Source organism: Phascolarctos cinereus, unplaced genomic scaffold (genome assembly GCF_003287225.1).
Source record: "Phascolarctos cinereus isolate Bilbo 61053 unplaced genomic scaffold, phaCin_HiC Scaffold_3;HRSCAF=262, whole genome shotgun sequence".
NCBI lineage: Eukaryota > Metazoa > Chordata > Mammalia > Diprotodontia > Phascolarctidae > Phascolarctos > Phascolarctos cinereus.
In genome coordinates, this window is record NW_027555736.1 from 225,685,392 (window position 1) to 225,709,849 (window position 24,458).

Here is a 24,458-nt window from a genome sequence, read left to right on the forward strand (position 1 = left end):
AGTGCTTGACAGATTGGACTTTGGGCCACATCTAAGATGAAATTTTATGGGGATAGGGATAAGTAAATGTTTATACTTGGATTAAAAAAAAACACCTTTACAAGTGTAAGATAAAGATGGCACGGCTAGATAACAGTTAATCTGAAAAAAAATCTCTGAAAAAGATAATTCTGAAAAAAGGCTTAGTGGACAGCAAGTTCAGTATGAGTCAGCAGTATGATATCATGTCAAAGAGGGCTCACACTTCTTCTGATGAAAAGACCAGAGCTGAATAGAAAATCTAACTTTTAAATATAAGACTCAAGAGAAGCATAAAAAAGTAAACAGGAAAGAGAAATCATAAGGCATTCAATAAGGTTAAAACTCTTTACATTCTTACAAGGCAAAATGATATTTATAATTCCTAAAAATTTTCTCATTATTAGGGCAGTTAGAAGGAGTATACATAGACAGAGGATATGAGTGTGACCTGAATATGATGGGATAATTACCTTAAAAAATAAAATTAAAGGGTGACAAAGAGGAATACACTGGGAGAAAGAGAAAGAGAGAAGTACAAGGCAGTAAATTATCTGACATAAAGAGGGGTGAAAGAGTTTTTATAGTGGAGAGGAAGATAAGGAAAGAGTGGAGAGAAGAAGCACACAAACCCTGCTCTCATCAGAATTGGCTCAAAGAGGAAATAAAATACATACTCAGGTAGGTATAGAAATCTATCTTACCATACAGGAAAATAGAGGAGGAGGGGGGAAGAAAGGGAGGGGCAGGGCAGGGACAGGGAGGAGCTGGAGGATAGATGGGAGGGCTGATTGGGGGAGTTAAAGTCAGAAGCTAAACACTTTTGAAAATGAAAGTGAAAAGGAGAAAGGTATGAAAGGAGAAAGAGAATAGGATAAACAGGGGGGAAACAGAATGGAGGGAAATACACACTAATGATAAATGTATAAAAAATTTTTATAGCAAGTTTCTCTGATAAAGACTTCATTTTTCAAATATAGAGAGAACTCAACCAAATTTATAGAAATAAGAGCCATTCCTCAAATTATAAGTGATCAAAGGATATGAACAGGTAGTTTCCAAATGAAGAAATTAAAGCTATCTATAGTAATATTAAAAAATGCTCTAAATCACTATTGATCAGAGAAATGCAAACTAAAATAATTCTATCAGATTGGCTAACATAACAGAAAAGGAAAATGACAAATGTTGGAGGGAATATGGGAAGACTGAGACACTAATGCACTGTTGGTGATATGGTATACTGATTCAACTGTTCTGGAGAACAATTTGGAACTATGCCCAAAGAGCTATAAAATCATGCATACCCTTTGACCAAGCAATACCACTTCTGGGTCTCCAAAGAGAGAAAAACAGAAACAAAAAAGAAAATAACCTATGTGTACAAAAATATTTCTAGCAGCTCTTTTAGTGATGGCAAAGAAACGGAAATTGAGAGGATGTCCATCAACTGGAGAATGGCGAAACAAGCTGTTGTTATGATTGTGATGGAATACTATTATGCTGTAAGAAATGATGAGCAGGATGCTTTCAGAAAAACCTGGAAAGACTTACATGAACTGATGCAAAGTGAAATAAGCAGAACCAGGAGAACATTTTATACAGTAACAGCAATATTATATTGTATTTTGATCAACTGTGAATGACTTAGCTATCCTTAGCAATACAACAATATGATTTTGAAGGAATTATGATGAAAAATGCTATCCACCTCCAGAGAAAGAACTGATGGGAGTCTGAATGCAGATCAATGCATACTTTTTCTTCATTTTTCTTGGGAGTTTTTTGGTCTGTATTTGCTTTCACAACATGGCTAACACAGAAATATGTTTTGCATGACTGCACATGTATAATCTATATCAAACCGCTTGCCTTCTCAATGAGGGTGGGGGTGGGAAGGGATGATGGGAGAGAATCTGAGGCTCAAAAATTTTTTAAACGAATGTTAAAAAATTTTTTTCCACGTAATTGGGGAAAAAAATAAATATTTAATTTAAAAAAGAAACAAACAAAAAAGATAACTCCCCAGTCCTCAACTGATTTCTCTAGATAAAATTTCATTCCATGCAATCCTACAGAATTTCTCTGAAACCTTTTAATTTGCTCTCCACAGGATGGAGAGTGGCCTAATCCAAGGTATGTATTAGCCTTTGCCAAATTTCTTCTCTCTCTATCCCAAATTCCTAAGGTGGTAGTTACTCGACAACATCTGTGGATCTATACCATTATTCACTGTAATGATAATACTATCTCTGTAGAGCTTTATATCTACTATTTTAACAGTCTTTATTCTTCCCTTTCTTCTCTGCATCACATTATTTTACCCTCCAATCTCTTGACATAGGTCAGGATTCCCTTCTACCTCTTCAAATCCTTTTTCTTCATTGTTTTAATATAAAGATTTGTTTGAAGTAACACTACATTTTCTCTAATAACCAGAGAAACAGAGTTCCACAATCACTTTTAACTCCTCTTTTAGGATCAAAACCAGCCTGGGGCAGCTATGTGGCTGCGATGGATAGAGCTCTGGCCTTGGGGTCAGGAGGCCCTGAGTTCAAATCCAGCCTCAGACCAAACACTTGACACTTACTAGCTGTGTGACCCTGGGCAAGTCACTTAACCCTAATTGCCTAAAAAAGCAAAAAAAAGAAAAAAGAAAAAAGAAAAGAAAAAGAAAAGGCTATCCCTTTCACTACTGACCTTAAATAAAATTTCCAAGCAGCTAATTACAACTAGAAAAAATTAGGGAGGGGTAAAATAAAAAAGGTAGTAACCTGCATTTTCTCCAAACCCTTTTCTGATGTTCCTGACCTGACCACAGCTTATAACAGTTAGTGAGGTCAATCTGTTCAAGCATAGAATAGACCTGGCCACTCTGAACAAATGAAGAGAAATTATTACTACTAAATATCACATAATGTAAGGTACTAGATAGACAGGGATAGAGACAAAGAAAGAGGGAAACATGGGAAGAAAATGAGGCTTGAATACTATGGAATTGCCAAAAATATGTATTTTCAGTGAAAACACTCCTGAAATTTTAGACTCTTTTAGAGAAAACATCCCAAAGCCAATATAAGTCGTTAAAAAGGTTCTGAACACAATTTAGAGTATAATTAATTGATTCAACTGTCATTTAAAAGGCATTAGGGGATGATTAATATAAAAATTCACATTGGCAGATCGCTAAACTTTACAAAAAGCTTTCCCAAAACAATCCTCTGAGATAAGTTCAAATATTATTATCCCCATTTTATAGATAAGGATATGAGGCTCAGAGAGAAGTAAGTTGCATGTCAGACACACAAGTTTATATGTCAGAACCAGAGCTTGACTCAAAGACTAATGCTCTTTCCACCAAGCCAAAATACTTCCCATCTACAAACATAATTATGACATCAAATAATACTGAATAATCTATCTGGAAATACCTTTGCCCCGATTCTGGGGCCCAGAATAACTTCTGAGTCCCAAATCAAGGAATAAAGCTTCATTTTAAAAAGAAGGCCATATAATGGATTTGAATTGAGGAACTATTTCAAAATGGGAGATATTTGCCCTTTAGTTTTTATTTCATTTTCTTTGCATCTTAGAAACACAGGATCATAAAGCCAGAGCTGGAAGGAACATCAAGGAACATCTAGTCTAGCCTTCATTTTGTAGATAAGGAAAGCGAGGTCCAAGCAGGTTAAAGAAGACTTGTCTAAGTCACATAGTGCTGGAGGTGGGATTTGAGCCCAGGTCTTCCAATTCATTCTGAGCCAGTGTTCTTTCCACTCTACTACCTAATTCCTGTTTCAGCCTCTAATGATCTTAGTTAGTGAAGTATTCAATTTAACTCAACTCAAACAGTTATCAAACACCTACACAGGCAAAGCACTGGGGAAAAAGTATTTGTTTCGAGGGGTTTTTGGAAGCATAGTCCCTGAACTCAAGGAGCTTACCATCTAATAGGAAGGATAAGACATACATGCAAACAAGTAGGAAAAAAAGTTGAATGTGATAGGAACAAAAGATAAATCCAGATGAACTGTCATAAGAAAATGATGAGGTAGAAATCACTTTCAGAAGGGAAGAGAGAGAAAGGAGATTGATGAAATTTGGGAAAATCACCTTTAGACCCTGACAACTGCTTATTTCATAGCTGAACAAAGACATGAAGTTGGACCAGTGAATTCCCTAAGGGGTTGCCAAACCTCTCTGGAAGAAACTATCTGACCAAATAATTTGCAGAGTAAAATCAGGCTACAAAAGCAATAAGTAAAATTTCTCATTTTAAAACACTGCTTTAGACAAACAGCAAAAAAACAAATCACAAGGTAAATGTTGCAGATTATGAACAATTCATAGAAAATGTACATATACACACACACACATACGCACACACGCACATGCCCACGCACACAATATTTATATTTTATATTTGACTCCAGGAAGCTGAAGATCAGGTGAGGTATTAAAACTGCATTACTGCTTAGGAAAGTAGGCACCAGATGACTATGCCTATGGGGCAAGTATGTTCTTTTGGAAGAAAATATTTTGGACAAACATGCTTATTTATGGTACTAATGTCAGCAAACAGTAACTGAAATGACTTTATTTTTTAGATTTAGAATAAGAGATGTTTTAGTCACTATTAATGATAAAAAGTAGCTTATATTCAATATGCCAAGTTATCCTGAGCATTGTTTTGCCACAATTGTTTATAAAGCCAATAATTTTGGAAAATTCATTAAAAGAATTCATATTTTGTGCCAGAAGAAAAAAGGAGTTTAACGTACCTATGCTAAGAGACCTGTAATTATAGCCACTGTCATGAATAAACTTGTATTTCCGAGAACCACAATACACTAATTGTTTTCTTTATTGATTTATCTTCAATATCAACTAACACTTATTTTAGCACTAAGTAACAAACATTACAGTAAGCATCAGATTTTTATTAACTCATACACATAGAAGGATCTGGGCCTAAGACACTAGAAGCAAATAAGAAAGGAAAACTTAATAATGAAAGAGGTACCACAATGGCTGTAACAATAGAAAAATATCTGAACAGTATCAAGTTTTCACTAGTTTTACTCAAATTTGACCCACAAAGGTCTCTGACTAAAATCACTACAATTCACTTATTCCTAAAGTCTCTCTATAAATAGCTATTCCATGTTAGGAAGCACCAAGTTCATATCATGGCATGTCACAGACTTGATTCATGTCACCAACAGGAGCTAAATATTTTCAAATATATTCAAATATTTTCAAAGCTACGAAATATGGAATGATAGTATTTTTTTTCAGTCATGTCCAACTCTGTGACTCTTTTGAGGGTTTTCCTGACAAAGATACTAGAGTAGTTTGCCATTTCCTTCTCCAGCTCATCTTACAGATGCGGAAAACTGAGGCCAACAGGGTTAAGTGACTTGCCCAGGATCACAAAGCTAGTAAGTTTCTGAGGTCAAATCTGAACCCAAGTCTTTCTATCTCCAGGGCCAGCACTCTATCCATTGCACCACCTAGCCACCCAGCTAGCTCTCAAAAAGCTTGCATTCTAAAGGAGGAAGACAACACATAGATAAAGGAAGAGGGGAGAGACAGGGAAAAGCATTTATTAAGTGCCTACTACAAGGACAGCTAGGTCAGAAAGATCCGAGTTCAAATCCAATCTCAGACACTTACCAGCTATGTGTCCCTGAGCAAGTCACCTTTAACCTGCTTACCTCACGAAGGAAATGGTTATCTTTGCCAAGAAAACCTCAAATAGGGTCATGAAGAGTCAGATACAAGTATAAACAACTAAACAACAAAGTGTTTTTTTTATTTTGTTTTTTAAATGATACATCATTATCTCTCCAAGTGAGCAACAAGACTTTGGCCAATTAAGAGTTGCTACTGAAGTTAACAGAAAACATGCAACCAAAGCGTTCCAGAAATACATAGAAAACTCAGACCCTTTTCAACTATATCACCTTTTGATCAAAGCCAATTACCAAATGCTAAAACAGTTAATGTCTGTTTAAGGTCCTGAAATGTTACCAACACAGCATATATTTCTATTTTTTGTTCAATGCCTATCCTATTATCATTTGATCCAATCATTAATTTAGTAAATGCAATACTTTCATTTAAATTCTTAAGTGAGTAATTCATCAAATATTTGCCAAATGACCACTGTATCTCGCTCCCCTCATGAAACTTACAGTTTAGAAAGAAGTGAGGTGTTATGATATATAAAGAAGTACAAACCATTGCAAGTTCAAAAGAGAGAAGGGTCCGTAGAAGTCAGAGACTTCTTAAAGAAGTGTCATTTTAGTTGTGTTTTAAAGTATAAGAGGAATTTAAGAGGCAAAAAACAGGGGAGAGCACATTTCAACTGTAAATAATAAAGTAATAACAACAACAACTGGCATTTATATGGCACTCAGAGGTCTGCAAAGTGCTTTACGTATATAACTCATTTGCTGACAGTGTAGAAGAAAGTATGGTATCAGGAAAGCAAAGACACGGATAGGAAGAGAATGAGACAGAGCTGTAACAGGAATCTGAAACTTACTAGGCAGGCAAAAAGGAGCTATGTGAGCTGTTTTGTTTTGTTTTTTTTTCCAAGCAGAAGAAGACTTGGAGAGAAAGTACAGTAGAAAGAATACTAGACCTGGGTTCAAATATGAGGTCTGCCCCAATTGGTGGTGACACTGAGTAAGTCTATTTCATTGCACTTCAGTTCCTCAATAGTACTTGCACTACTCTATGTCACATCAGGCTGTTTAAAGAAGTAATTTTATAAGCTGTAAATTTACATTCAATTGTGAACTTCTTAGTGACATGATCAGGTCTGTACATAAGGAAGGTTATTTTAGTGGCTGGAAGGAGTACAGATGAGAGAAATAAAACATAACCAGGAAGACCTGTGAAAAGGCTATTGCAGAAGAGAATCCCTAACAAGGAGAAATCCTTTATGAGTCACCTAACACAAGGAGAATTTCATATTCAAGTGAGATCACTCAGTAGCCCTTTCTACCAGCCTTCACACATTCCTAGCAAGATCACATGCAAATATTGGATAGGGACCCCCGAAGCTGCTCCTCCAAGGTTCCCCAAGGCAAGAACACAGGTTGGCAACCTCCACATACCCCAACACAAGGAGGCTGAGGCAACCTTGTAGAGCATCCTTGAGAAGTCTATTCATCAGCAGGGAAGGTGGGATCAGAAACTTACAAGTACAAAAAAAGGCTGTGAAAACACCACAATTTCAAGAGAAAAATCCCAGCACACTGACAAAACAGAGAAGATTCTAAATCCATAAGGAAGAATGAGTAAAATCTCAAAGAGAATGAAAAGATCTCTTAACATATATTATTATATGAAGGAAGGTGATACAACAGTGCCTGATAAGACTCCTGCAGACTCCTCAGCAAACACAGAACAACAGAAAATTCAGAATGGTTCAAAAGGGAAATAAAATCTACAAAAGAAGAAATTAAGAATACAGGTGAAAAACTGGAGCTTTCGTTAGACAATTTAAAAACACAGTTAACAGATTAGGAAAAGTACATCCAGGATAGAGAATCTATCTAAAGAAATGAAAGATTAACAGATTTGGAACACAAAAATATTAAAGGAAAATTTGAGAGAAGAAAAATAATAGGCAATAATATTAAAAGAACAACATATGAATTCTATACAAGTCAAAGTGACTGACCTTAAAGACAGGATGACCAGAGGTAACTAAAGGAATGAAGTTCTCCCAGAAGAACATGACAATACTATAATGCAGGAAATAGTACAAGAAAACTGTCCAGAACTTGTGGATACAGACAACAAATTGTTGACTGAGATATACCAGAAAACCATGAGGAAAAAAAGAAGAAAAAAGTCCTACAGTTCAAATTCTAAGAAACACAGTGGTTAAATTTAATAATGTCAATGATCAACAAACTTTGCAAGCAGCGAGGAGATTTAAATATGAAGGAAAGGAAATTCAAATAACACAGGATTATTCCAGCCACCAAAAATGCAATCATACATTCCAAAAGCAAAGGCACTGAACAACCCAACAAGTCATACCCTGCAAACCTGTGCTTAATCATTAATTTTAAAACAAACAGAGGTATTTGAGGAACTTCTGCAAAACAGAAAAACAAAAGTAAGAAGAATATTCAATTTACAAAGGCCTCAAGCAACTGGGACATAAGAAACATAAGTAAAGCTATCAAGGAAAGAACAAATAATGAAATCTCATAGTAAGGGGTTTAGGGGAGAAAAAGATGAAACAATAGTAGGGTAAGAGAAAGAACAAAGAGGGATTATCAAAGGATAAAAATGATATAATGAAGACTTAAGTGAAACTTAAAATACAGCAGAAAAGAAGGCAAACATCCAAGGATTAAATTTTATGACAACTGCCCCTCCTTATTACAAGTGAATCAATGTCTTTTGTGGGACACAGATGCAGAGAGTAAAGGAGGGAAAAGTGGGAGACAGAGAAGAATGAGTGATATACCCTAAATCCATGAGAAAACAGTGAAGACATGGCGATTCCTATAGTCTCTCGTCAAGATGGGGTGCTGTGAGTGAATAAGAGAAGCAGCAGAGGTGAGGGATTGAGACTGGGAATTAGAGAGGGGTGTGGCACTGAGGAGCACTTTTCTCCCAAGGGGATTAAGTATATGTCTGGATTAAAAGAAGGAGACCTAGCAACACCAGACAGATCTTAAACTCTACTACACAAAGCTGTAATCATTAAAACAATTTGGTACTGGAAAAAAAATAGCAATTGATCAATGGAACAGATTAGGTACACAACATACAAAAGCAAATGAGCACAGAAACTTCGTGTCTGTGTGCATCACAACAAAATGTGGCAAGTTCTTAAATAAACACGAGTACCAGATCATCTACTTGTCTCCTGAGGAAACTGTATGCAGGCCAAGAAGCAGTAGTCAGAATCAAACATGGAACAACTGACTGGTTTAAGATTGGGAAAGAAGTATGACAAGGCTGAATACTGTCGCCTTACTTATTTAATTCACATGCAGCAAAATACAAGGCTGGATGAATCAAAAGCTGCAATTAAGGTTGCCAGGAGAAATATCAACAATCTCAGATATGCAGATACCACTACTGTGATGGCAAAAAGTGAGGAATTCAGAAGCCTCTAGAAAGAAGAATTAAGAAACCTCTCCTAAAAGAGAATTTAAAAGCTGGCTTGAAATTTAACATCAAAGAAAACTACGATCGTGGCAACTGGTCCCATCACTTCCTGGCAAACCAAGGGAGAAGAAATAAGAACAGAGTCAGATTTTATATTCTTGGCCTCAAAGATCACTGCAGACAGTGACTGAAGCCACGAAATTAAAAGATGCTTGCTCCTTGGAAGGAAAGCTATGGCAAATCTGGAGAGCGTGCTAAACAGCAGAGAAATTACCTTGCCAACAAAGGTCCACATAGTAAAAGCTATGTTTTTTTTCAGTAGTAATGTATAGCTGTGAGAGTCGGACCATAATGAAAGCTAAGCACTGCCAAATCGACACTTTTGAACTACAGTGCTGGAGAAGACTTCTGAAAGTACTTTGGGCAGCAAGGAAATCAAATCAGTCAATACTTAAAAGAAATTAATTCAGACTATTCATTAGAAGGACAAATACTGAAGTTAAGCTTAAATACTTTGGCCACATAGTGAGAAGACGGGACTCACTGGAAAATACCCTGATGGTAGGAAAGACTGAAAGCAAAAGTAGAAGGGGACAGCAAAGGATGAGACGGACAGACAGTGTCATAGAAGCAATGAGCATGAGCTTGAACAGATTTGGGGAAACAGGGGAGGACAGGAGGGCCTGGCAGGCTCTGGTCCATGGGCTCACAAAGAGTCGGACGTGACCAAACAACTGAACAGCAACAACAACAAACCCAGTGTCTGACACACCAGAAGATCCCAGCTTCTGGGGCAAGAACTCACCATCTGACAAAGACTGCTGGGAAAACTAGAAGGCAGCCTGATAGAAAGGAGGCACAGACCAATGCCGCACATCGTGAATCAAGATAAGCTCAAAATGAGTAATGATTTAGACATAAGAGGTGACAGCATAAGCAAATTAATAGAGCATGGGAGAAATTATCTACCAGATTTAGAGAGACAGGGGGAGAGTTCATGACCAAAAAAATCCAAAATGAACGTAACAAAACTGTAATAAATCTAACAGAAAGACAAAAATGAAAAGACAGAACTGAACAAAATGGCAGACTTCAGAAAAACCTGGAAAGACTTGTTATGGACTGATGCTGAGTGAAATGAACAGAACCGGAAGAACACTGTGCACAGTAAGAGCCACACTGTGCAATGACTGACTTTGATAGACTTAGCCCTTCTCAGCAATGCAAGGATCTACGACATCTCCAAAAGTCTCCTGATGGAAAATGCTCTCCACATCCAGAGAAAGAACTATGGAGTTTGAATGCAGATGGAAGCGTACCATTTGCTCTTTTTTTTCCTTCCGTTTTGTTTTGTTTCCTCTTTCTTGTGGTTCCTTCTATTGGTGCTCATTCTTCCTCACAACATGACTAATGTGAAAATATGTTTAATAGGAATGTACATGTGTAGCCTGTATCGGATTGCATGCCGTCTTGGGGAGGGAGCTTATATAAATCAAAATAAATTAATAAATAAATAAATAAAAAGAAAGGCAACATGGAAAAGTGTACTTAGAGTCAAGAAGACCTTGGTTTACATCCTGTGTCTGACAGTAACTGCATGAGCATGAGTTGTTTATTTGTTTGTTCTTAAATACTTTAGAGCAAGAGTTCTTAACCCGGAGTCTGTGAACTCTGTAAAAAATACTATCTGTATTTCAGTATAATTGGTTTCCTTTGTTAAAAAAAATCTAAGAAATCTTCCTTCTTACATTAATGAGAAAATTAAGACCCTTTGCCATGAGCTCCCTCTTCTCCATTTTGTGCTCACCACAAAACCCTTTAACCACTGTCTTTCATTCTCCTCCTTTCCTACATTCTCTAATAATGAAGTAGCTTTCCTCCTTGTCAAGACCAACCCCTTCATATGTGCCCTTGATCCCAGCCTCACTAGTTTTCTGCAGCAGACTGACCCCTTAATGATCATCCCTACTCTTTAATCTTCAGTCTCTTCCTATCTACAGATTTCTTCCTTTCCCAACTGTCTCTCATTCTAAAAGAATAAAAACTTTTACTGGATCCTACCAGCCCCCTCAAGATAATCATAATGCGTCTTTCCCTCCCTTCCCTTCTCAGACAAATTTCTAGAAAAAGCTTCTTGCACTCACTAACTTCATTCTCTTTTACTCACTTTCCTCAATCCTTTACAATGTGGAGGAACTTGATTACTCAACTGAAACTTATCTCTACAAAATTAAACTCTCTCTTAAATGCCAAATCTCATGGCCTTTTCTCACTCCTCATCCGTCTGCATGTTTCTGCAGCATTTGATACTACTGACTTCCTACTCCCCCTGGGATTCTCTCTTCTCTTGATTCTTGTTTCTCTCTCCTGGTTCTCCTCCTGCCCACGTGACTTCTCCTCAGTCTCTTTTTCTGGTTCGGCATCCATATTATATCCCTTAACTGTCTCTTTCCCCAAAACACACCTGTGTGTGTATGTATCTAAGGCTGGCTGTTGGACACTCCTCTATTCCCTCTCTATACTTTGTCTGAGTAACCTCATTGGTTCCCGTGTGTTTAGTTATCCCAAATGTACATATCCAGAGTCACACTCCAGGGCTACTCACCAGCTGCCTCTTGGACATTTCAAACTAGATATTCTAAAGATTTCTCAAATTCAATATACCCAAAACAGACCTCATCTTTCCATCAAAACCCACTGCTCTACTAAATTTCCCTATTTCTGAAAAGAGCACCTCCGTCCTAAACACATTATTCTCAATACTGTGAAATAAAGCACTTTATGGAATTCCTTTTATGAAACAAATATAGTCATAATAACTAAATCAGGAAAAGGACAAAACAAAGAAAGGGAACTACAAACCAATACATTATTAATGAAGTCAAAAATCTTAAAACAAAATCTTGCCAAAAAGATTACAACAAAATATCCAAAAAGTTATTCACTTTGATCAGGTTGGACTTATCATGCCAAGCATAGTATAATAATGGTTCAACATCAGGAAAACAATTAACACGACTGATTATATTAAAAACTAAAGATAAAAAATGCAGGAAAAAGCTTTTGATAGAGTACATTTAAAATTCTATAAAACACAGGCACAGCACAGAAGGGTATTTTTAATATGATTATATGCACATATATAATATACACACACATATATTAAAAGCTAACAATATCACAGGTAAAAGGAAACACTACAAGTTTTTGCAATAAATACATGAGTAAAGCAAGGATGACCCTTTCCCCACCGTTATTTGACATAGTTTTAGAAATATTAGCAACAGCAAAGAAAGACATAACGATAAGCAAAAAAGAAACAAAACTTTCCTTATTTACTGATAAGAGAATTTATTTAGGACAGCTTTCAGAATAGCTTTCAGAATTAGCAAAAAAACAATTGGTAGCTTCAGTAAAGCAGCAGCATACAAAATAAAGTCACAAAAATCAACAGATTTTCTATACAGCCATAAGAAAACTCAGGATGAAATGATAGAAAAGAAAGTCCAATTCAAAGTAACTATGATACGCATAGTCTGTCTGGGGGTTAATCTTCTAAGGCACAACTAAAAGCTATAGATATACAGTTATAAAAGGTTTTCTAAAAAAATAAATAATAATTTAAATACCTGGACTATTGCTACAGCAAAGTAAATAGAATAAAATGATAATACTGCTTAGTTCTCGACTTGGAGTCAGAAAGATCTGAGTTCAAATCCTGCCTCAAGACACTCTTAGCAGTGTGACCTTGGGTAAGCTCACTTCACTGCTATCAGCTTCAGTTTTTTCTTCTATAAAACAAGGATAATAACATCAATTCACCTCACAGAGTTGTGAGGACCAAACAAAATAACGTATGTAAGGTACTTTGCAAACCTTATGCCAGCTATTATTCCTATTATCACCATCATAACATTAAACTATCAAGGGGATACTTTATATAGCTAGGCAAAACAATAATCAAATTCATTTGGAGGAACGAAAAGTTCAGAACTTCAAGGGAAATAACGGGAAGAAAGCAAAAATGAAGGGGGTATAGAATTTTCATAGTTTAAGTTATCCAATAAAAACAATAATAAAAAACTATTTGGTACTGGTTAAAAACAGAATTAGATCAGTGGACAAACCTAGATAAGGAAGAAAGAAAAATAAGTAAACTCAATAGCTAAGAATGCAATAAACCTGAGAATATAAGTTACTAAGAATTTTCATTTGACAAGAATTCATTGGGAAACTGGAAAGCAGTGTGGCACTTTACTTCATATAGCAAAATAAACTCAAAAAGGATCCAAAACCTCAATAGTAATGGTTATATCATTTAAAAAACTGAAGAGAACTAATTAAGCACCTTTCAGAGCCTTGGCTAGGGGAGAATCCTTAACCAAAAAAGCAACAGAGCAAATTACAAAATATAAACAAGATAATTTCAGTTATTAAAGTGAAAAAAGCTTTTGCATAAAAAAAGTCAAGGCAAGAAGCACTTATTAAATGTTTACTATGTGCTATACACTATTAGAGATAGAAAGAAAGGAAATAACAGTCAATACTTTCAAGAAGTTCCTGGTCTAATGAGGGAGACAACATGCAAACAACTATGTATAAACTACATATAGGATAAATGATAGGGAAAAAAAACTAAATTACAAAAACCTCAGTCTGTCAAACCCAAGTCTGACATGCAGATGGGTCTCCTATGTTTTAACCAACCAGTTATATAATCTAGAGACCTTCTTTGCATCCCCAAGACCTAGCACAGTGCCTGGCACATTACAGGTGTTTAATAAATGTTTGTGAAATCAATAAATCTCATACCTTCATACATAGTAGTCTGTTTGGAGTCATTTATGCACTCTGAGAATCTGCCCCACAGCTCAGGGGTATGCTATTTTAGGGATCAAATCAAACCAATAACCAAATTCTCAAATAAGAGTCCTCAAAAATTAAAAAAATAAAAAAAACAAGGTATTTATTAAGAACCTACAACATATCGGGCACTATGCTAGGACCTGGAGATAAGAGACAAAATGGAGGACTCCCACCCTCAATAAGCTTACATTCTATCAGAAAGACTTCCTCCCAGAATCACCTAGTCTTCAGTAATGAAAAGTATATGACATTAGTATTTGTGTGTGCTATTACAGCTTTGCTTTACCTCATACTCATTTTCCTGAAAGCTAGTATTGCACAAGTCGGCACATATCTCAAAAACACTTAAAAAGTGGAACCCTCATGACATTATAACTGTTTTATGAAAATGACCAAGTAAAATAATCTACAAAAAGATAAGAGCAAAAAAAAAATCACATTTCAACATTTTTTAGCACTGAAAAAAAAATAAGACCACACATGAACAACAATAAGAAGAAACTCAACCTAACAGGCAAAAACATTCTATTTCTTCTCACCCTTCACAAAGTTATTCTTAAAAAAAAAAACAAAAAACAAATGTGTTTTCTAGGCACTGTTTGCAGCCAATGGCTAGTCAAGTCAGACAGTCGTTGAAGACATGGAACTCTTCACAAATCAATCAGGAAACAAGTTTCCATTTACTGTGTGAGTTTACCCAGTCTGGCAGCTGGCTGTGAACACAGGATTGAGGGAACTAAAAGAGGCAGCATGGCACAGTAGAAACTGTATGAATTTATATGAGAGGACCCAAGTTGGAATTCCAGCTGTTACTTACCACCCTAAACAAGTCACTTAATTTCACTGGGCCTCAGGTATGTTACCTACAAACAGAGAGGACTGGACAAGATAATAATCTAAGGTCTTTTTCTGCACTAAATGTATGGTCCTACAATCTGATGAAAATTAGAAATATCAGACTTCTTTGAGAGGAATACCAACCAAGCCACTTTAGAAAGGAGGAAGTTTATCTACATTAGCTAAGAATTTGGAAATGTCCTTTGTGATTTGGGGGCTAAGACAAAAGGAAAAGTCAATAAAGGTTTGCTATAAAATGTTCACTCAAGTATTAAAAGGGTTACTGAGCTGGATAAAACTTAATGGAACACTCACAAAATAAGAAAAAAAAATAAAACTATCTCTTCTTCAACACAGATAGGTGGGTGTTGGTCTTATTTTTTTATTTTCCCAGATAGGTGGGACTATCCTTCCTTAATGCCAAAATTCTTAAGAAACTACAGTCTAAGTATAATAATACTTTTTTCTCCAGCTTTGTTATTATGCCCTTATAAAGAGCCTCCATATTCAACAGAAACAGCCAAGAACTTCCATATTTAATAGAAATCTTCTAAATTCAAAATACCAATTGTTGTATCTCCTATATGAATAATACCAACTACTTCCCCAATCTCTATTTATTGGCACTCTAACCACTGTATAATGTACAAGCAACTAAGAAGTTAAAGTCAACCAAAGACAGGCAACAAACTGAACTGAAAGAAATTATCCTCCTTTAGGCTTTAAATCAAATTTAAACTTAACCTTTAATTCAAAGAACAAAAGGAAACAAGAATCAAAAATGACCATACAGAATACACCATCTCCTGTATGGAACTAAAACCACTGCCTAAAAACAGTAAGCACACCACACGGCTAACATCAACTATAAAATTTACTTCCTCCATTGATCAAGACATGAAGCGTCTCTGTCACCAAAAATGAAACATCTAGGGCACCACGAGACAAGTGAACATCAAACCGCTTTCCCCATCTTTTTGTTTTTAACTATAATAAACTATAGCTCCTTACAGCAAAAAGCCACAGACCAGACCGTCTCCCAACCCATTTTCACTTCTTATTATTTTAATTATTATTATTATTTTATGAGGAAAAGATGTCAGTTTAAAATTTTTATTAATTTGTTCATTAATAGACTTTCCTTGAAAACAAAATAATAGACACTGTTCTTTCAAAAATATTGACATTACATTCCATGAACAACTTGAAGAATCCTCAAAGACCAACCGTCGTAACTACAGGATGCTATCTGTTACGCAGATGTTGAAAAACCTTTACAGTTGTCAAATGTTTAGGAAATTGGAATTAAAGTAGTCCATGCAGGAGCTGACTCTGCTTAGCAGCCTGAAAGGAGGAAACCTTCATAGCCTAAGCATGATTATCAAATTCTTTGTGCTCTTAAAGGAGAGTAATTATAGGCATGTGAAAAAAGGGAAGCACTCCCTGAGGTACTCTTCCTTGCATTCCTCCCAAGAGGCACCAGGGCCATTAAAAATTCCAAGATGAAGAGGAAAACAGCCTGGGAACAGCCAGGAGGCAATACAGCAAATTAATACACCAACTGTCCTCAGGGAATGCTGTGATAAAACAGGAAACACTTCTCTCTTCGCAAAATAAAATTATACCACTAATGATAACACAGTCACCACACACACAAAAAACCATTCTAATGATGGGTGTGAAATTCCCAATGCTGCCCAGATGCTTTGAATGAAATCTTTCCCCACTACATACAAAATGAGGCAGAAAAAAAGGCAAAGCTCTTTCCTAAGACCAGCTCTTCCCGGTACCACGCACGTATCCCAAAAACATCTCTTCCATCTACACCTGAAGTCCACAGTCTCAATGGCTGATATTAAATTCTGTCTATCTGGCCTCAAGAGGAGCTGGAAAAGTCCTTCATTGGCTAGAAACCTTCTCCTTAAAAGACTACAGAGAGAAAGCACATACATTATTTCAGGAAAGTAAGAGATGGCCTGGAAGGTTCAGTGTTTTATCATTCACATTTTCTAAAGGTTTCACAGAGGCCATGTGTGCTTATCAAATGATTAACAAAGAAGGAATGGTATTTAGGAGTGAGAGAAAAATAGAGATATCATCATCTATATTCACTCTCCTTAGCCTTCAGCCAATGCCAAATATGTGAAGCAACAGACAATGTTTCTCTAGTTTAGTGCGCCCACGAGTACAGCCTAGAATTCTTCATGTTCCCAACTCCCAGTCACTTGAACTGATAGGCAAGAAATAGAAGATAATGATGTGACTAATGAGATATAGAGATAAGGAACACAAGCTGATGTGCAGCACAGCTTTTTAAAGGAAACAGAGAATCCCAATAAAAGCACAAATACTAACTCAGTATTGTGTAACCTTACTGGCAGAGCTAGGCTGAAGGCAAAACCACTCACTCCACTTTGCTTCTGATGTGATGCAGTACACCGGGTCTGTCTGAAGGGATTTACATGTGATGAAAGCAATAGCCACCTAAACAAAAAAGCCCCGACTAAAAGTCAGCAAGCTGCATTCACACCGCCTTCTTAAACTAAGGATCTAAATCCAGAGTTAAGAGAGAAGTGGTTTACACTAACTAAAGAGTTTTCATATTTTCTGTACAACTATTTGCAATATTTTTCCTTTCCAAAGACGTTTCCCAACTTCCCCCACTTGATTCTGCAGTATATCAGAGTTCTATGACTAGGGTCACAGTTTCATGTAGTAAAAATGACAGTGCCCATGAAGTCTTCATCTTTTCAAACACTGCACATAATATGAAAATTATTAAATGAGTAAATGCATGGACTTTTTGCTATTAGATCAAAAGCATTTCACTAGTTGGCATCTATCAATTAGCTACATGAGGAACTGCATGTGAAATACGTACACAACAAATATATTTGAAATACACAAGCAGTCTGACTAATGAGCTTCTTAGGTATGTCAATTTGCATAGAATTAAGAGCTGACCTTAGAACGACCAACCAACTTTACTGTGGTAAAAGGAGAAGCATATTTACTTGTTTTCTCATCTAGTTCCTTAAGAGAACCTCTCTTCAGAGAAGCAGTATTAATAATATTCTTTTCAGATGAGGCTTTATTGGCACTGACTAGAAGGAAATGAGAGGAGGCCCTCCAAGAGACTAGACATATTACCTGGCAGAACAGTGTGCTGGTAAGCATCTTCGGTGGGAGGCATCAGCAAGAACATCCAGAGAATAGAGGGGAGAAAGGGGATTGAACTGAAAGAACAAAAAGGAAGTTATTTCAATAAGCCCCATTTGAAAGACACAACCTGAATGTGAAAAAAGAATCCCACTGTCAGGATACTTTTCTCCACTCTTATCTCAATCATCTATGCTTCTCAAAACAATATCACAAAACTATTTAGTGAGACTATATGATGCTCAACATTATGCCATGTGATTGCAACAGGACTAGTCCAGTGCCCTCAAAAAGAACTATTCTTCTATTCCGTAAATCCTCTCAAGACCTTTTAACATATGATGATATAGCATTTTCTGCAAAAGTGCCATTAACTGGCAGTTTTGCCTATCAACTTCAGATTCCATTCAAACTCACTGTCAAGCAGACTAGCAAATTATTACCTCCTATTCTCCCATTTCAGAGAATCATTTTAATGGATGATAAAAGTGTCTGTAATACAGCCCTCTGAAAGTGCTACAGCCAGGGAATCAGAAAACCCAGGCTCTGGTTACAACTGTGCCGCTAACTTGCACTGCGGTTTTGAGCAAGCCAGTTAACTTCTTGGCCTTTACAGTGTTTTCTAATGTGGAAATGCTCTAGAGGGCCGGATGTGAAGCTAAGAAGACCTAGGTTCAAATCCCTCTTCTGAAGCTTATGAACTGTATTAAGCAATAAAAAAAAATAATGCCTGTGGTACCTCCTTCACAAGGTTGCTGTGAGGTTCAATGAGGTAAGTATATATTCTACAACCTTGAAAATGCTATGTGCCAATTACTATTATTATTACCTATCACTTCACAAGGTTACTGGGATACAAGTTGAAAAGGTTTTGAAAAAGAGAATGCTATACAAATGTCAAGTACTCTTAGCATAGAGCAAGCTAAATTAATACTTTAATAACTCAAGATAGCTGTAAAATCGCTTTTATCATTCTCCCCAAAAATGTTTAGCCCAGAACTAAACATATCTTCTAAAAAGTAAAAATTACTTTCCAGCTTCTAGATATGAATACAATTCTATTATTAGTATAGCAATTTCACTAACAGATATCCAAATCCAATAGGGGCACGTGAAAGTAAGGAAGTCTTACCGATCAGCCTCCACAATTACATATTCTCTTCTGTAAGACTAATCATTAGGAGGAAAAAACCCACAGAACTACAAGTGGAAAAATCTACATGCAGTTCACTCTATGATATCCTTGTTGCCAGCTCAAAACAAAATAACTGATTACCACCTGACATCCTATAAAGAATCAGTGACTAAAAAATAGAGTAACCACAACACTGAACCCTGAAAAGGAAATTAGCCACAGCAACCTAATGAGAATCAAATATCCATGAACCACAGAATGCTTAGAATACCAAAGCTAAATGTATGGATAATCACTTCCTTACCTCATGTGAACAGGCAGGAATGTGGGGAAAATCAGAAGTCAAGGCTCTGTTCTTTCTAAAGAAAAGGAAACCAAATGAGAAAATAAAGATGACAGAAGAGCCAACTTACCTGGTTGCGCTCTCTCTTCCCTGTTGATGGTAACCAGAAACTAAAGGGAGGGAAAGAACAAAAAGAGAAGAAAACAAAATACAAGAAGCAGGGAAAAGATAAAGGAAAAGAAAAAAAAAGATGATGGGAAAATAAATTAAGGAAATGAAAAGATGGAGTTGGGGGAGAAAGGGAAAGAAATATTAAACATGTGCAAGCTTCACACTGGAAACAACTTTTCAAAGGAAAAGCCTCCTAATGAGAACATCAAGTATGGGGCAACATGATAATGGACCCATTTGCTAAGCTATGCACATAAACTGCTGACTAACAACCTGATCCCCAGGTCAACAAGAGCTTAACCACAGATTATAAGTATCTTTGCTTACTGTTAGAGACTGAATAGTATTCTATGTTGGATAAATAAATACTTTCTGTCGAAACTAGCTCCCAGCTAAGGCAAGAAGAAATACCAAAGGGCCATTATATTTTGTGGAACAAGATTTACAAGATATGGCTGTCATGAGGAAGGACAGAACATTCCTCCTACAACAAACAGTTTGCTCAGAACAGAGTTACTTGGAGGACTTCATCACCAATAATTAGCACAAAAATTCTTTCTCTATAAAGTGGCTGTAAGATCTCTTCTTCTTAACACTAAGCATGATTTATTTTGATAGCTTCCTCTCCTTTGCCACCCGATATCTAGCCCAATGCAGGTAGTGGTAGGCATTCAATACATATTTATTGAATATTTGCAAAGGAGATGGTGGGTGAAGATAATTATCAACTTTGTAGATTTATATTAAAAGAGAAAAATAACTATTAAGTTAGGAGCTCAGAGTACAAAAAAAACTTAGCAAAAAAAAGCAAAGCAAGAAGAAAAGCAGACTAGAAATGAAAAAAGAGCTATAAAAGACATGTCATATGGGTCAGTGCTTTAGATAGGACAAATGCCATAAGGAACATTTCACTGGATTTCTAAAGCCTCTTTTATGATGCTAAAATTCGGGTCTCTATGACAATTTTCTGGTGGCTATAAAAATTCCCCTTTCTTCCTCCCCGCTACATAGAACAGGAAATTCCTGATCTTTCTCTTTCTCAAAGCTTAAATCAACCAACCAGAAACACAACAGGTACTTACTCTTTCGGACGTGGGTCACTAATTATGTGGCCTACCCTCTCAGTCCCTAAAGTGCTCATGCTGGTCTCCTAAAAAGACAATAAAGTGAAATATGTCACCACTACTATGAACACCAATACACAGTACAAAGCATACTATTCTGTCAGATTTTTTTGAAAAGTACCTCAAACTTACTATATCAAGTTCATCCTTTCTTACAACTGTGGTTAAAGTCAAACTCAATGACATTAGCCTACAGTTGGGCCCAAAGGTTAACTGGTTTCCAATGGGCCTAATATGCTTACAGTTAGACTATAAGCTTCATAAAGGTAGGGACTATCTTGTGAAGATTTGTATCCCTCCCAGATATGTAGTGCAATGCCTACTACTAGTGACCGTTTGCTAAATGAGCTGAAGGAATTCCTAAGTACTCAAAGGCTAAAATTAGTCACCACATATTGGTATCCTACTAACCAAACCATTTTCTCCTCCCCCTCTTTCCCAAAAACAGAAACTGGTACTGTTTTTACAAACTGATAAGTCCTTTGCCTAAACTTTAAACATCACAGGCCTCAGAAGGTAGTAATGTAAATGATCACATGGAACCATCATCTCTGGAATACAGCAAAATGACAGGAAGAACTCACCCTTCACTCAACATGAACATCCATTACAGTATCTGTGAAGGCAAATGGACTAGGCTGTGTGCACATACTAATACATAACATGAATAAGAGTTGCACAAATATGTATAAATGTTAAGGCTGGGTAAGCACAAGTCAAGTGTGCACAAAAGTCAAGAAATATATAAGCCTGTTGTGTGCACACAGTCTCTGGACAAGTATTTTGTGTGTTCATCTATGTGGTGAATTAATCTAAGCATTAAGCCGCACATCTTAGCATAACAATTTGCTATAGAAAATTAATTTGAGGTCAGGTTCTGGGCGGGAATGGAGCTAAATGAAAAGGTTTTACACCCTGTATTCTTCATCTCTTATGGCCATGCCTCCTGGTCACAGACACACATGAGGTAGGGGGGCCACGGGGAGAGATGGGTGAAAAATGGGCTATTTGTTACAGCAGAAAAATTATTAACTTAAAGTGCCGTAATGTTTAAATTTACAGTTTATTACTGTGTAAATTACAAGCCGTACTTTCAGTAATTAGCAGCTCGCTGGCAGGGAGCTGTGAATGAAACTCATTATTTATGATTACAATTTAGAGAAAGAGAAGAGAGGGACAGGAGGGGATGAGGAAGTAGGGGGAGGTAGGTACAACAGTGACCTCCACTGTAAATGACAAATACCCCTTTAAGGTGATGAAGATGAATTTAACAAGTAAATATCATCCTATTCATTTGAAACTGTTAGAGATATTTCCAATACACTCTTGTTCTCTCCTAGCTAAAGAAAGCCTGATTTGCTCCATATCAGATGAAGGCTCTTATTTTATAATAGCTAAAAGCAACTTGGATAGCTGGAGAGGAGACTATTAGCTATCAAATCTAGCAGACAGAGAGAGGGAAAAGTGAAAGAGCCCTCTCCACCTTCCCCTTCTCCTCACTACACACTCTTAATATGTTCTCCAACCAGGCTTCCAACATAGCAAAAGGGATATGGGACATTTTAATGTACACAAAAGGAGCTTCAGAAGTAGGTATTGTTCCAACAAATGAGTCCAGGCAATGTAGTGTAGCACAAAAAGTGCCAAACTTAGACAGATAATATACCTCACTAATTCTCAGATTCCTCACATAGGATGAGGAAGCTGGGCTAGATGACCTCTACACAGGGGCAGGAATATGACTACAAAAAGTGAAATCTCCTTTTCTACAGAAATTTTTTAAAAACTGATAATTGGTTCATTTAAACTTTAGAAAATAAATACACTCTCAATTATCTTCCTCATATTCCTGCCTCTAACTCTCCTTCCAACCCTCTCTAGCCAAGTAGGGCTCCTATTCTTCTGGCCCTGATTATACATCTCACAAAGCTTTAAAAAAAAAAAATAAGAGACTGAACACTGCCTGTGTCCTAAATGTCCCTAAAGAGTCCTAAAGCCTCATTCAGTAGCAGTTATTATTCCTGATGGTCTCTGATAAATATGAGAAGAAAGGTCAAAACTACAATGAACGAAGAAATCTTCATAAATTTAGACAAAGTATCATGATAAGAGAAAAGATCTCAGAGCAAAAAGATTAAGTGACAAACACAGTTAACACAAAAGTAAGGTGAAGTACAGGACATGAGGAAAGTGTAGGTCTACAAGATGATTCACAATAAATCCTCTGTTGTCCAATATTTTCTCTACCTGAAGCAAAGGACAGAATTAAGCTTAAATAAGAATTGGGGGTGAAGGAGGGGGGGCACGTGTCAAGGGGGCCAGAAGCTCTGTGGCTTTCTATTCATTCCCAAATGAATTCAGTTCTGTTATATGATCTAACAGAAATAATACAAGCATGCTAAATTAGCTATGTGGAATACTGTTAACTTACAGCAATATTTTTGATTATGATAAGTACACATACTCAATAGGTAACATTATTATTACCCTACTTAGGCCAATAAATACACTGAAGGGCATCACCTTTCCAACAAGCCTTCTTCGTCCTTTTCTGAGGCATCGGGCAGCAGCTCCAGGGAGCCGATTCAAGCGTGCATGGAACCCTGGAAATAAAGGGGAAAGACCTCAGCATTCAATTTCAACTAAGCAAGTATTTATTAATCAAGTACTATATTTAAGGCACCATAGTAGGTGCTGGGAATTTTTAAAACAATAAGCCAATGAAACCATGTCTATGCCCAAGGAGCTTATAATCTTAGCACTAAATAAAGCCAACTACTTATTGAAGATATTTGCTACCTTGAAGGCTTTACCAACAAAACTCTACTAATTTTGCCATGGAAATTGAACTCATAAAGTTCATTTCCCAAACTTTAGCTATTCCAAAACCTCAATCCCACAATTTTAAATGTGCAGGGAGAATCTATGATGTCATCAGTGTGACGAACTACCGTCACCAGTGAAGATTACAACCCATGCATATAAGTAAGTCCTAGCTTATTATTATATTTATATGACCAATCAAGGCATTTACAAGTTAAGCGACTTGTTTAGGGTCACACACCTAATATGCATCAGAAGTGGGATTTGACCCCAAGTTTCCCGTTTCCAAACCCAATACTTTATCCCTTGTGTCATGTTTCTTCTACAATTAAGTTGTGTCGTTTTAAATAAATGGTCATTCAACAAACATTTATTAAGTACCTACTACGTGCCAAGTACTGTCCCAGGCCAAGGGGGGGGTGGGCCATGGATAGGTGGACAGACAATGACAAATACAAAGAATGAAACAGCCCTTACTCTCAAAGAGCTTACATTTTTTAATGGGATGGGAGAGAGAGAAAGAATGAATATAAACAGAATAAACACAAAACATTCTGGGAGGGAACAAAAAGGGGAGGAGGGGGTTTGGGATAGGGGTTAGGAAAGGCTTCATGTAGAACATGCTACTTGAGCTGCATCCTGGAGGAAGGAAGGAATTCTATAAGGCAAAGGTAAGGAAAAGTACATTTTAGGCATGGAGAAGGCTGTGTTCCAGAAAGAGACAAAGCCCGTTTGGCCAGATTACAGAGCATAGGACAGGGAATACTATACAAAAAAGCTAGCCAACTTGGAAAGAGGTTTAAAAGCTAAAGAGAGGAGTTTATATATTATCTGAGAGGCAATAAGAAGCCACTGAAGTTTATTGAGCAAGGGACAGGCACAGGAAATCTTAAGG

At 36.7% G+C, this 24,458-nt stretch overlaps 1 protein-coding gene across 15 annotated transcripts in view; it reads right to left on the bottom strand.

The window, feature by feature from the left end:
* The window catches only part of GPATCH2L (G-patch domain containing 2 like), a 66,327-nt gene that overhangs the window by 20,400 nt on the left and 21,469 nt on the right, over positions 1–24,458 (bottom strand). For 4 of the 15 annotated variants that reach the window (XM_078151462.1, XM_020986225.2, XM_078151458.1 and 1 more), the window contains exons 5-9: positions 23,264–23,343; positions 20,699–20,766; positions 19,467–19,521; positions 18,019–18,104; positions 17,277–17,352 (exon numbers count right to left, since the gene is read on the bottom strand). In XM_078151462.1, the coding sequence (XP_078007588.1) occupies positions 17,277–17,352; positions 18,019–18,104; positions 19,467–19,521; positions 20,699–20,766; positions 23,264–23,343 (365 nt within the window). Of the gene's footprint in view, positions 1–17,223; positions 17,353–18,018; positions 18,105–19,466; positions 19,522–19,575; positions 19,616–20,698; positions 20,767–21,324; positions 21,357–23,263; positions 23,344–24,458 lie in introns of those variants that run through there. The other 11 variants (XM_020986226.2, XM_020986227.2, XM_078151460.1 and 8 more) reach the window with 7 other exon arrangements.